Below are 14,268 nucleotides of genomic sequence, written 5' to 3' on the forward strand. Positions count from 1 at the left end.
GAGGGTCAGTTCCTCTCACCCCATCCCTGCTGAGCATCCGGGAGGCTGCTGGGCTGAGCGCACCCAGGGCATCGGCAAGGGCTTGGACCGAGCACAGGCCGAGGAAGTGTGCAACGCGTACGTGAGCTTTGGTACCTTTCTCTAAGCAAAATTGGAGCTGTGCACTCACGAGGACGCTTTGAGAGGGACAGAGCCTTCAGCAGGGAGGGGCAGCAGTAGGGCTGTGATCTGCAGAGCACCCGGCCAGGGGAGCTAAGGGCAAGGGCTGAGCCCCACAAGGACATCTCTGCATCCATCTTCATCTTGCGCTGGCCATGGGCCAAGTCCTTTGTGGGCCAGGGAGGTAGACTCGGCTGGAGGAGAGCCAGCCCTGATTTTGACTTTTGTGGTTGGCGGGGAGAAGGGTGGGTGTTTCTTAACCTGAAACATTTTCCACGTGATCTGGAAATTTACCTGGGAGCTTCAAGGTGAAAACAAACACACGAAGTTCTCACTGTTCTTTGCTCAGGATGAAGACTGGGGGGGCTGGCTATGGGCAGTAAGTTCGTAATCAACACCTACATCACTTCTTTCAAACGCCCGGCCACGCTCTGTTAACATGAAAATAAGCTGGACAAGTTTGGACCACGACAGCCCCATTCACTGTGAAAGGCAGGGAAGCTCAAGTTCGTACATGATAATTTGTAAAGCCCACGGTATCTTTTTATTTACGTACGTGCTGCTATCTGCTTTTACCTACACCGAGAATCTTATCAGTGACTGACTTACCCTCTAGCTGTGTCTGTGACATGGTAACTATTTTTCAAGCAGTGAGCAGAGGCAGCCGGTGCAGAACCAGAGCTGGCGGAGGCTGCGTTTACCAACCCGCCAGAAAATCCAGGTTCTGCTGCCCTCTGTGTGTGCAACACACGCGGCCTGACGGCTCTCCCAGGGTAGGGGACAGGGGGTCCTGCAACCTGCCTGTAGCTCCAAAACCGGCTTGGAAAGCGTGCTACTTGAGGAAGCAACTCTGGACCGCTTCTCCTTGCTGGCCTCTTGCAACAGCCGTAGCCAGTCCCACCACTCTGGCAAGGCAAGCGGCTATTGAAGAACTGGTCAGCTGTGAGGGGCTGCCAGCCCCTGTCACCTCCTTCCCACTCCCAAGGGTCTCGAGCAGCCTCCTGGCCTTCAGGGATGTTCCTGCTCTGTTCCCCAGCTACTACCGTGCATCGGCACCCTTTGGAAGCTTGAAAAGTTTAATCATTAACCCCCCCCCCCCATTAAGCTCTTGATCACAGATGTATCTTGCAGGGTGATACCCAGAGAATGATTTCACATTTTCTTAACAGTGCATTTTCAACCAGGCTGTAGAGGAAGCTCATGGAGATGCCTTCGGCACCTTAGGAGACGATGCGAGCCCACCCGTACATGGGGCGGCAGCGCCCAGCGGGGCCCGTTAAGAACCAGGAGCAGAGACCTCGGCCCCGGGCGCGTGACCAGCACGGAGCTGGGCTACCGGCCACGCTCCGACCCTCGCGCTGCTCCCAGCCCTGCGCCACGAATCCTTCTGCACAAGGCTTTGCCCAAACAAAAAATACGACTAACTCTATACCTGTTCGAACGTTAAGCTTTTGCCTATAGCTTTCAGGAAAAGGTAAACTTGCTTCGGGACTAGTGCTGAAATAGCAAACTGTATAGAAAGATATATGCCAGAGGAGCACTTGGAAGAGGTAGACCCAAGCTGTGCAGAGCCGACTGATGGCTACAGCTCTCATAGCACCGACCTGCTGTGCAAATGCAGGCTAACCCTCAGGTGCAGAATGTATTTTCTTGTGGAAACCAGTAGCCTAGTACTTAAAAATTTATTTTTAACAGGGATATAACAGCAGCTTCCCACACTTCAGGCAACTTAACTTACTGGAATGTTAATTTTTTAGGGTTTTAAAAAGAGTGGCTTTTTTTTTTTTTTTTCTGTTTGAGGAAGTGTTGTTTTGGTTTTTGTTTGGTTTTCAGGGATCTGGATTGAAATGACAGCTGGAAATCCATGGGCCTGTTTAGTGGGTGGAAATCACACATTCTAAAACAGTTTACGGGCACAGTGAAATGTCAACCAGAGTGAGGATAACTGCTTGTAAAACCTTTATCCATCCATCAGTTTGATATTTATAACCAACAATTAACTGTTGAGAGCGATGCCACCATCTTGCACCAAGACAGCAACAGATAAGCAATTTCTGCAGAAAAATCCCTGGCGCTGCAGCCAGATCTGAGACCGTGCTGCTGCTCCCTCCCCTGTGCAGTGCTGCAGCTATCGGCAGGGAAAACCCTGTGCCCCAGACACTGAATTTGGCAGGATAGTGAGGTGCCGTGCCAGGACCATGCCCTGCGCTTGGCAGCGAAGAAGCAGAGACAGGAGTCCTAAACGTGGAAGAGTGGGAAAAACAACCACAATTTGGCGTGTGAACATTTCGCTCGTTCAGGGTAGAGATCGGTCCCAGCACCGTCAGACAAGGAACACGGGTCACCTGCCAGCGTAGGAAAGGGAAGTGGAAGAGGTAGGATATCAAATCTGGGGTAAAAAGGGGGAGAGTCGTTACAAACGGAGGACAACCTGTAGGGAAAACACCTACAGATGCTTGCTGTCAGCTCTAGCTGAAGCAGCACGCTCAAACAGGCTGGAACAAGTCACGTCCTGTTCACTGACGCTGCTTTAACGCACACCTTCCATTTCTCTATCCACACTTGGCAGCAGCACTCTTGCACGCTGGGTAAATGAGCAGCAGGACGTTACAGCGGGTGATGCAGCACCGACGTGCCCCCTTGCACATCAGAACTCGCCCCGTGCTCCGCGGTACGGCAGCAGTCCCGCAGCAACGCTCCTTGTGCCGCCCCACCGCAGAGGGGCCCCGCGCCCCGGACAAGGAAAGACCCAAGCCTCAGGATTGCAAAGTTAACATTTTATTGAACTTAAATTGATGTAGAACAGAGGGGGCAACAATGGCTCAAGTGTTCATTAACAAAACGCCCCAGGATGTTTCACGTACAGAGTCTTAATACAGTTTTTATGGAAACAATTGAAAAAGTTGTAAAATACTCTCAAAGTCAGAAAGGGGGATTCACAGCCCCGTTTTAAGCCTTCATGTTCCCAAATATTGTCCTCCCTTGATCAAGTTCATATCCTCCCCAAAAGGTGGTTATGGAATTGCTGGCCACATCCCTCCCCCATCAGGTACAGAAACAAATGATAGTAAACTTACGGAAAGAACTATACTTTAGAGTAGCCATAGGTCTTTGCATGAATCAACATTACATATCTAGAAAGACTGGTTGTACCATTACTATTTTAAAAAAGCTAACAAATGAGCAAAGTTACAATATCAACACTTTAACTCAATTTCTGTTTAAAACCTGTTGAAGTAACTTGCCTCCAACACTTGTCTACATGTTTTACAAAACACTTCAAAAAGATTTGAATATTATATTTTTTTGATAACACACAAGGTGAACTGAAGAATTAAAAGCAGTCAAGTGAGCTGCTTCAAGTGATAGTTTAGAGCGTATCTACAATTAAAAAAAAATATTTACTTTGGGCACAGTTTCTCTCCCTCAAACCCCAGCAAGATTGAAAACCAATCCTCCTAACCTATGTTTTTTTCAGCCAACTGCAAAGGGCTACTGCCTCCCTTTCAACCATGTATTTTTAATTTTTTTTTTTTATAAACTGTAGTGAGATTCACAGTTTCCAGGAAGGAGACGTGTGTGGCTGCCCCTTCTCTACATCAATCATTTGCTTCATATTTGTAGTAGTGTAACCCCAGCCCAGATGCCACCACGGGCAACGTTTGTTTCTGAGCGAGCAGGCCAGTTTTACAGGAAAGGCAATAATACGGAGAGAGGCCCCACTTCAGCGGGCTCTCAACTTCTGCTGAACTGGAATGTCAACTCCAGGGAAACAAGAGATATGTAAATTTACAGCACTATTTTGCAACACATAGGCTGTTGGGTGTACTCGCAAGGCTTCAGAAATGCTCAATGCAAATGGACAAAACCTTCAATTAAGGCCTTTACAGTAGTTTGTCAGGTCTGATGATGACATGCAGCGCTGGACCTCTGAAGTAGCACTAACCTCCAGCTGCAATACATACACAGCCTGTAAACCAGAAGATGCGCACAAATACAGGTCAATGGTAAAAAGTGGGGTAAAAAAACCCAATCAACTGCACCGCGTCTCAGCTCTACAGTGGTAGCACTACAAATGATCGCAACACATCGAGACAGTTGTAGCAGCATTGTGTGTCCCGTAATGGCAGTTAACGTCAGATCCAGGCACGCAGTTTAGATAAAGAGCACTGAACTACTGAAATGGGTCCCAACATCAAGAACTTCATGTTATTTTAACAGCCACTTCGTTTCTAGGTTGATAGCTAACAACCCAGTGCAGCTGTGGCAGAACGGCAGTGAATTTAACAGCCCCCGCCCCGCGTTTGTACCTGGGCAGGACTGCCTGTGTATGCTCAGGACCGAATTCAGGCGTTAAACCCAGATGAATGGAGCTCTTAATGGGAAGCAAGGTGGCTTCTCTTCATTTTGCCATTTGAAATGTGGAGCTGAAAACAACTGTACTGTTCCCAAGGGACCCAAAGTCAACTTGGTCTCAAGTAGGTAATACAAATAACGCTGTCATGCAGCGGGAAACGGATGCACCTTGCTTGCTATTCCATCTTCACGGATCTAACGCCTTTGAACCCACAAATTTAAGGCAAAAATTCAATTGCTCCCATTTACCTGAATGCATGTTTTCTGGCAGTCAAACATTTTCTGGTTTACACTGATACACAACAGTTATTTTTGATGCTGGAGATAAAGTCTATTAGTGATACTACCAACGTTTTGGCAAAAATTCCACAATCAGATCTGTAAACATAATGCTTCCCTTTTCAATTGGCAGCATTTTGAAAAGACGAACACAGTAAGACACACAAAGATTTTGCTCAATTTTGACCAAATAACCTGTGTTTTCACATGATAAAGCAAGCAATGGTTTACATCAAAATAAACCAAAAAACTGCATGAAATGAAAGTTTGTGCTGTTTAGTGATCACAGTATTTAAAGTTAAATACATCTGTTCTTTGTTATATTCCTGGCACCCAGGACAAAAATCTTTAAATATATATTTCATGTAGGCAATAGCTTCTTTGCATATCTCTCTTCAAAAAATACTTTATAGTAGTATATAAATAGGTAGCCTACATGTTTAATTTTATAATCTTGCCTGAAAACTATATATCTGCTTCATTTTTGTAAAGTATCAATTTCCCCAATATTATTAAAGCTGACGAACTGTTGAAATGGAAATGCTCATCTTCCACAATAGAAGTAGCAATTTTATAGGAAAAACCTACAGCAACACTCATCAGTTGTTTTAACCTGAGCGTTTGGCCTACTTAAGAGTAGCAGCTTTTTTTTTTTTTCCCCATTACACATGTTCACACCCACACGTTCTTGCACACACACATTACAAGCACACACTTCCAGACACGAGTAGGCCACATAGTGCTTCCCAGGTGCTTTAGCAAAGTGGGAAGCAGTGTAGCTAATAATTTAACTACACTAAATAAACACAAGCAAACACCTTAAGGCAACCACTGCAATGGGGGTTTAAGTTGCAAGGGTGAGTTTCTGTTGTAACAAAATGGGCTGTATACAGCACTTATACATCCCTCTTTAACCCTCCAAAACAATGTGATTTTTTTTTTTTTTCTGTGCAAATTTCTAAACCTTCTACCATTTAAGGCAAAGAGTTTACATTAACAAGAAAGGTCAGAAAACAGCCTTATATTTATCCAAAAGCATTTCAATTTGCTACAATATTTTCTTAAAATGTGCACAACTTCTCGGTAGAGGTACCGTATCCCCAGCATCTACTGATAAAATTATTTCAATGGACAAACATAAGTCTTGAAGAAAAGAAGGGACCAGAAGAAGCAGCTTCAAATACACATATAAGCAACATTAACAACAACAAAAGTACTTAAGTCTGCTAATACTGAAACTTCTGTAATGCAAAAGTTTGATACTAATTTTTAGAATCTTAGAGCAACTAATCTAAAGTTTTAAATAAATAAACTTCAGTTCATTCACATGTCCTGGTAAAAGCAGAAGACTAGTGCAATGACTCTGCTTGCTGTTCGTCATATTCCCCTATGAGTCTCTTAATGTGAGACAGCTTGTTGTGGAGATACTCGCATCTATACTTCTCTTCATAGTAATTGGGGGTAGACTGTAAAGATAAAATAAAAAGAAAATTAGGACATGAAAACATTTCTGCAGAGTTTAACATTTTATGCCCTTTGCTTAAAAATAGCCTTGAGCCAGTGTCAGTGATTACCACTTCCCACAAATCCAGTGTTACACATACCTGTTTTACTTTTCGATACTCTTCTAAGACTTCCTCATGAAGCATCTTCAGGAAAAAAAAAACATGAAGACAATATGAAGAACATTTCACTACTACCAGAAAATCCAAGTTTATGTAAAACACTAAAAATACACTTAGTTTTATTCAAGATATTTTCTTATCCATGAGCCACACCACTCTCCTGCATTACAAAAATAAACCCCTAACACCCCATATGACCCAAGATCTGCAATCAAAACTGTAAATAGCCCACAAAAGCAGCATGTGTTTGAAGATTCCCTTTGAGAACATGCTCGTGCTGCTGTGCGTTCACAAACAGCTCAAACAAGTGGGGGTTTGAGGGCTGAACAACTTTTTGCAGGGTTTTGTCAAGCTACCAAAATCAGAGGTAGCCCACACAGTGTCTGAGCATGTATGCAAATTCTGAAAGGTTTCCCTTTGTCTGACTGAGCAGTACCACAGATTTTTTAAAATACTCCTTCTGTTCACAAACACATTTTCAATCTGACCAAAAACTAAATAAAAGCCAACCAAAAGTCCTCAGCGTGCACACAGAATTAAAGAATTCTGATACTGAACATGTGGAATTTGTATGTCCAAAACGGAGAATTCCAGGCTGCAAAGCCAGAATATCAGGTTTTTAACACCCTTCCCTGCTAAAACCATTGCTAGGATCAGCCACCTGGAAGATGAGTAAGTTGGGGCTGTAGGTTTGGTTAAGTGTATAAAACCATAAGAAATACGGGGTCAGGAAAGCTTTGGGATTACAGCTGCTGGTTTCCACGCACTTCCCATCTTTTGCTCCATCTGTGTAACAGCAGCCCCTCACCTCGGAGGATGCTGGGGTGGTCAAAGCCTGAGCCAGTCTGGCAAGTCCAGCTATGTGACCAGTTACTTGGTCTCAGACGTTGAACCTGGCAAGTCTTTTAAAATCACGTCAATATAATTTAATAGATAAATATACTGAAGAGTCTGCCCGTGCTGAAAACGTGGACTTTTGGAAGGGGTAAGAGGGAGATGAAGCACAATCTTCACAGTTTTATCCTTCTTTACCTGATATTCTTTGGACCCTGGAGAAAGAAGCTTGCGTTGTGCATCAAGCTTCACAAATTTTCTGGTGGTATTCTCTATCCGAGCATGCAAGTTCCTGTATTCATCATACTCGGCATAGAAGTCATTCTTGTAACTCTGGCGTTGCTCGTATGAGACTATAGCTACGTATTTTCTAATGGAAAAAACAAGCACATGTGCAATTTTACACCAAGGACATAGTGAATATCAAGCATAAATACTCAAGCTTTAAGTCAGTTAGCTATGTGACTGACTTCTACATGTAAGCACAGGTGCTCCAAGAGAATGTATTTAGCTAATTATAGAAATCTACCACATTTTTGTGACAGTTATTTGCTAATATTTTACTTTTTAGAGGTTTTATTCAGAATCTGCACAAAAAAAGTGTAGCATGCTTAGAAAAGATTAGCAATCATTCAAATATAGAAGGAACAATAAACATCAGCTTCAGTGAGAGAAGAGAAACTGCTAGATTACAATCTCTTTCTATGAAGGGACAGCTTAAGTTATATTTACTTTTGAAAATTCATTTTCATTACATTTTTGGAAGGGACTGCATTTGTGGAGTTGGATGCAGTTAGGTTTTTGGCTATATTTGTGCCTAACAGCAAAGCATAGTTAACGATAAAATTTGATTATTTTAGTGAACACCAGTTCTGTTGTTGTGCATTCAACTAAGGCACTTGGAATATAGCAACAAAAACAAACTGCAAAGAAGTCTGAAACAACAAAAAAACCCAACTCACCCATCACATCACCTCCTAAGGAGGGCAAAACCCGTAACTGCTTAAAGCCACTGATGTGATTGAAACTTTATTCACTTCCCCTCTCCCTCAAATCAACGTGAGCAGATTTAGCAGGCTCATCATAGAAATCCGAGATGAAGTTGCAATGCAGGTAATAGATACCATTTCCCACTGCCCTCACACCAATACTTCCAATCCTCCTGGGCTAAAGACCAGGTTCTCTTTGGATGACACAGACACCTCCACATGGCAATGAATCCTTCAAACCACCCTCAGATTCATTTTAACGAGCAGTAAAAATTTAACAAGTTGAAAATCTGTACCAACACAGACAACAACTTCTGTCAGTGATGTATCCCAGGCCAGATGCGCCCGATCAGAGTGTTAGATGGCTTTTACAAGAAAAGTACAGCTGCCCTTCAACATTTTGGGAGATACCTGTGAAGTGATAGTGCGGAGTACTGGCTTATGCACAGTTACATCCCACGGCAAGAGTCCCAGCACAGGACAAGAGCCCGACAAAGCACTTGCAATGTAAGTTTGTGGAGAGGGAAAACAACATGAGGGTGTAAGTAGGGAGAAATGTGAATCTGTTTTGTTTTTTCTAGCTTTCGCTGAAACTTTGCTTTAAAAGCTTGAGTTTCTTTACTCTCAATCTTTATATTAAGATGGAAAGTATCTTTATGCTAAAGCTGTGATTATACTCATGAAATATGTAGCACTTAGAGATTGGAAGAGAAACTGGAATAAACTATCAAAGTCATTTAGACTAGATCAAATTGCAGGTGCTGTCGGGTCTCAATCTTTCTGTAATGATCTGGCAGATGTCTGAAACAGTGCAATCTAATTTCTTCCAGGACATCATGGCCAGTAGATTAGCTGGGAGATTGTTCCAGAGGTTGCTCCTTTCACAGAGATTTCTTCATTAAAGTTTTTACTCCCAATCAGAAATCTTGCATGAAGGCTATTTTTTTTTGTTTGGTTGGTTTGTTTTTTTAACTTCTAGCAATGGCTGTTGGCATCCAACTCTAGTATTAGATTACTCTAATATTAGCTGACACTGCGCAATCACACTGCTAGGAAGCGTCAGGGTCATCCTGGCTTTACCTACCACGCTGCTCATTTCAGCTCTGAGCATTGAAGGCCCCTCAAAATCTCAAACTCATCCTTCCAACTGAGGAAAGAGCTTTAGATTGCTCCCCACTGTGCCCATCTCCCCACAAAAAAAAGCATTTTATTAGAAATTCAGGTTGCACTGGCCAAGTTTTTCCAGTTATTCCACTGCAGCCTCCTTCAACTTCCACATTTTTTAAAAAAGTCCACCAATAGAACAGTGGGGAAAAAGCCCAGACACTGGGCATTTGCAGAAGCTATTTCTTTGTTTTACCACAGTAGGAAAAAAATCCTCCTGATAAAAGTTTTAATATTCTAAAAAAGTATTTAGAATATTAAAATGAATCTGTTATTAGAGCTATGTCATTTTAAATCAAGTTCTTTGATACTTGTCATGGGGTAAAAACTTTTTTATATAGCAGGTAAATTGTAATTTTGGGGAATGTTAATCTGATGTGTGACAACTTAAGGAGCTAAAATTAAACTTACTGCGAAGTCCTTCTGTAATTTTATAGACTGCAATATGTCAGTCATTGTAGATATGTAACATTTCACAGGCAACTTTAATGCATTTTTATCATGCTTTGTAGCCAAAAATAAGCAGCTAAAATTTAAAACCTGAAGTGAGGTTATTCTCTAGCTCTTTGGTCTGCAGCTCTATGGTGAAATTGGATATTTTGCTGTAGCTTCAAGTTAGTTAGTGGCCATTTTACATCAAAGCTTTGGAAATAACTTTGATGGTTAACTCCTGTTAGCTCATGTACAAGCTTTGTAATGCTGGACTTTAAAGTCTGCTATCTTCCCTCCCCACCTTTCCAGCTAAGATGCACTAAGCAGTGAAAAACACAGGAAAGATGTTCAAAATTTACATATTCAGTATTTTAGCATTCAGCTTTCCTCCTGTATTGCCTCGCCTCTAAAAAGAAAATGGTGCGTGTTCACATTCCTTTTTTATTGTGTTCTTGAAGAATGAAATTAAATATTTTAAGTCTTCTAAAGTATATTAAAAATTCTTTTTAACACTTCTTTTCCCCTCAATAATTAAGCAACAACCTCAGAGTTTAAAACTTGCAGGTACTCATATAAAGCAGCTGGGTGACTTAAAGGAACTTGTCATTATTCTAAAATTACATTTTGGTACATTTTCAATTTTGTAGCTAAACGGAGTTTTTATAAGTGATTTTTCAACTGCTTCAATGGGTAGCAAGAGACTCCTAATCGTTACTTTACTCACTTGAAGTAGTCTGGTTGTTCGCTAGATGAAGGACCATCTATGGAGGCAGAGCAAGTTTCTTTAACTCCTATGGGAAAGCAGAATTTTGACACTTGCCATAAACAGATTTTTAATATAGCCAAACAATACCAACCTTATGGGCTTGCAAAAAATCCTTTGGAGTTTTATTATAGAGCTTATTCTAAGTTAATAATAGGGCTCACATGATCTTCTCCACAGTAGGCAGTACCGGGGTTTAGAAAGCGGGCATGGCTACTTTATTCTACAGGTTCTGTGCTACTGCAGTATTAACCCGAGGTCAGCTTTCCTCATTTGAAGTCATGATGTGGCATCTGCCCAGCAATTCAAGTTATGCAGCAACAGATGCAGCTGCACAATAGAAGACAGCTTGATATATGTATATCTCTATCTATCTATATATCTCAACATCCATGTTCCAGCGAGAAACAGAGTAGAAAGTTCTTTTCATGCCATGTTTTTATTCCTCCTTCCCTGTCAATTACGGATATCCAAATTTAATTGCAGCACTCTTCTAATCGGGAAAGTCAATACCATTGTATATGGGTTACTGGCATTCAGGCTTCAATAACCTGCAACAAAGACTTGCTCCTCATTAAGGTGGCAGTGCTGGGTTTGAAAGTTATTTGCGCTTGTAAATTGCTCTTTTAAACAGCATTATGAAAACGCATTATACTTAATCTCTAATCCCTCTTTTCAAAGTAATATTTTAAGAGCCTCCTATCTTTTTGATAAATAACAAAACTTTTACTGTAAGTAAAAGTTAGCTGGAGCAGGAAGGAACACTCAGTATCTTGGTAATCTCTCTCTGCTTTTCATTTAGGGTTTTGTGGCAACCTTAAAAAACACACAATCCTTTATATTCGTTATTATCTTACATGGCTACTGTTTAAACACAGTATTTCTGCTAAAGCTCAGCCGTTCTTGCCAATCTCTAAGCTGTCTGAGCTTTAAGTCAGGGGGAAAGAAAAGAGCTATCATGCGATGCTCTACTTGATTCTTTTGCTTTTAATATTAAAATTATTACGTGGTATAGCAGGAATATAAAAAGAAGTGTAAAAGTGGGAACAAAATGTGAGAGAAATGCAAACAGTAATATTCACAGTCATAGTTTGTACAATGCAACTTATGTGAACAGTTCTGCTGTGAGCATTTGATTTCCAAAAATTCAGCTTGAAATGTAGTACAGATTTCTCCTTCCCTACCTGTTCGGAATTTTGTTACTGGCTTCTGTAGAAAAATGCTCACATGTTTGTAAATTCAAGCACGAATATTATCAAAGGCATCCCAAGCCACGTGGGCACTATGTAGTATGTCTGGGGTGAAACTGAAAAGACCATCTCAAAGCACCCTAATCTACAAGCACACCACTTCCAAGAGGCACCATGCATACCCCAAAGATGCCTCCAGGCTGTGACAGGAAAGGGCTAAACCCAACTTCAAATTTGCTAGTCAAAACTCGGAAATTAGAAAACACACAGATTTAACTCTGCCTTGTTTTTTTTGTCTGTGTGTGTTAAGAAATCAAGTATTGTTTGTGTGTTTCTGTTTAGCTTTTCAATGCCATTTTAAGCACGTACCATTTCTACATCTTTTGAAGTAATAAATTCTGCAGCCAAGATGGAGAGGAGCTCACAACACAGTTCCAATCAAAACTCTAGTAGACCACATGCCAGTTTATGGAGGTTTTAGACTTACCATGAAAAGGCTGAGTTTGATGAACCTTACATTCTGATATACAATGAAATAAATTTATGTCTGACCTATGTGTTTCAGTAAACTAGTATTCAATAAGTATGTGACAGATTTTTATTTTCAGCATGCAGACTTTAAAATTTGCTGATGGAAAAAGTGGAGTAAGTTTCAGTGAACTGTCAGTTTACTGGAAATCAAGCACACAAAACAAATCCATTCCTTGTGTTTTTCCAGTCCCTAGCTCTTCCTTTTAAGCAGTTTCTGCCCAACAGTAATCCATTTAAGATTTCTTTGTTCTAATAATTTTTGTACTACAGAATGAGATTTCTTAAAAATGAACCTAATTTTAGGTAAGGTTCCAGCAGAACAGTTTCTGTTTTTTGTTGGGTTTTTTTATTTTTTTTAAAACTAACAGTTACAATGTAAAGCAATGGCAGAAAAAAAAAGTATTGATTCTTCATGACCATGAAGTGTAGGGATAATGGCAAGGCACTTTATATATAGTAAGTCAAAAACCAGACCATTTGCATTTCCAGTCCCTGGTTTTACTGGTCCCTTTTCACCAGGGTTACCCATATAATAGTTAGGAAAAGCAGCGTATTAATACCTTCATCAGAATCCATACCAGAGGATTTTTTCAGCTTGGCAGGTTCTTCTTTTTTAAGGTCTTTCTCCTCCCTGCTTGCACTTGTAGTGTCTTGCACTTTGCTTTCGTCTTTCCCCTTATACTCTTGTACCTTCTTGGACCTTTGCTGCAACACCGTACGCTTCTCGCCTGCGGACTTGGGAGGCGCTGGGATTCTGAAAAGAGTCTGAGAGGTATGTTTTTTTTGCTGGTCCTGATAGACGCCACTGCTATTTTGACTGAAGCTGTCCATTGACATGTCTTGTGTCCCCCGCCTCTCAGGGGTGTTGGATGAGGTGGAGCTGACAGCTTGAGGAGGGGTAGAAGTGGGAAGGAGTGTGGGAGGCAGCAGCAAAGGAGCAGAAGTAGTGGCGGCTGCCGGGGGCGGAGGTGGGGGAGGCGGCGGAGGGGCAGCAGTGGCTTTCTCGACGGAGGCAGGCAAGTAGCAACCGTACGATAGCTGGGCTCGACTGTTCAGGTGAGATATCCTCTGCTTTTTGTTCATCAGAGGATCGATAAAATCGGAATTCAAAAGTCGTTTCTGTAATAATAACAATTATAATAATAATAATTTAAATCATCAGAATTAAGTTTTGCTGTCATTCAGAAAGGAGACTTTTTGAACATTGAATTGTTGAAAACACATCTTTCTTATCTAAAAATAGCTGTCAAACAAGGAAGTACTGCAGCTAAATACATGGTTTATTTCATTCTCAGTTTCTAATCTTATGATATCAGAGTGTGTGAAGTGCAAAGATGGTAAGAATATGTAAAACTCCCAGTTTTGCTACAGTTGTCGTTCCAGCTGTTCTCCAGCTGAAACACTAGTTCACATCGTCTTCTCTAGCAAGCATACGTTGCTCACGTTGACATACAACGGCCACTTGGACCGGGATGCCAGGCATGGCTCTGCACCACCCTGTTGAAATAAATCCAGATTCTGTGTGTATGCAGGCAGGTGTAAAGAGGTCCCTGGGACCTGCCCCATTTCATGCTCTGACTGGAAGAAAGTTAGGGAAAAACAGACATGTGCCCTCGCACCTCCATTTCACCTCTCACTGGTGAAAGACTTTGCATACTCCCAGCTTAGTGCTGTACGTGCACAAGCTCTCGTGTTCTTCAGATTTCAACTGCATTTATGGAAGGGCAGCTGTAGTCACAGAAAGTCTCAAGCTTTTCCTTAAAGTAATGCAGAGTTTCCCCAGCTTCTTCTAAAAGGGTTTGGATTGCCCTCTTGTATTGATAGGAAAACAGGAGATATGCATTTTAAGTCTGAAAAGGCTGGGGGAAGGCAGACATACTACCTGCTGATTGAGACCTGCCTTTTCACATCTGGACTATCCTGAATCAAAATGGATGCTTAAACAA

At 41.6% G+C, this 14,268-nt stretch overlaps 1 protein-coding gene across 9 annotated transcripts in view; it reads right to left on the reverse strand.

Annotated features, from left to right (window-relative positions):
* Positions 1–2,927: 2,927 nt before the first annotated feature.
* Positions 2,928–14,268, reverse strand: part of ELL2 (elongation factor for RNA polymerase II 2) — a 45,633-nt gene continuing 34,292 nt past the window's right edge. For 7 of the 9 annotated variants that reach the window (XM_054809918.1, XM_054809920.1, XM_054809927.1 and 4 more), the window contains 5 exons: positions 12,883–13,441; positions 10,563–10,629; positions 7,452–7,623; positions 6,399–6,443; positions 2,928–6,260 (listed from right to left, as the gene is read on the reverse strand). In XM_054809918.1, the coding sequence (XP_054665893.1) occupies positions 6,144–6,260; positions 6,399–6,443; positions 7,452–7,623; positions 10,563–10,629; positions 12,883–13,441 (960 nt within the window). In that variant the 3' untranslated portion in view covers positions 2,928–6,143. The remainder of the gene's footprint in view (positions 6,261–6,398; positions 6,444–7,451; positions 7,624–10,562; positions 10,630–12,882; positions 13,442–14,268) is intronic. The other 2 variants (XM_054809919.1, XM_054809924.1) reach the window with 2 other exon arrangements.

Source organism: Grus americana, chromosome Z (genome assembly GCF_028858705.1).
Source record: "Grus americana isolate bGruAme1 chromosome Z, bGruAme1.mat, whole genome shotgun sequence".
NCBI classification, from domain to species: Eukaryota; Metazoa; Chordata; class Aves; order Gruiformes; family Gruidae; genus Grus; species Grus americana.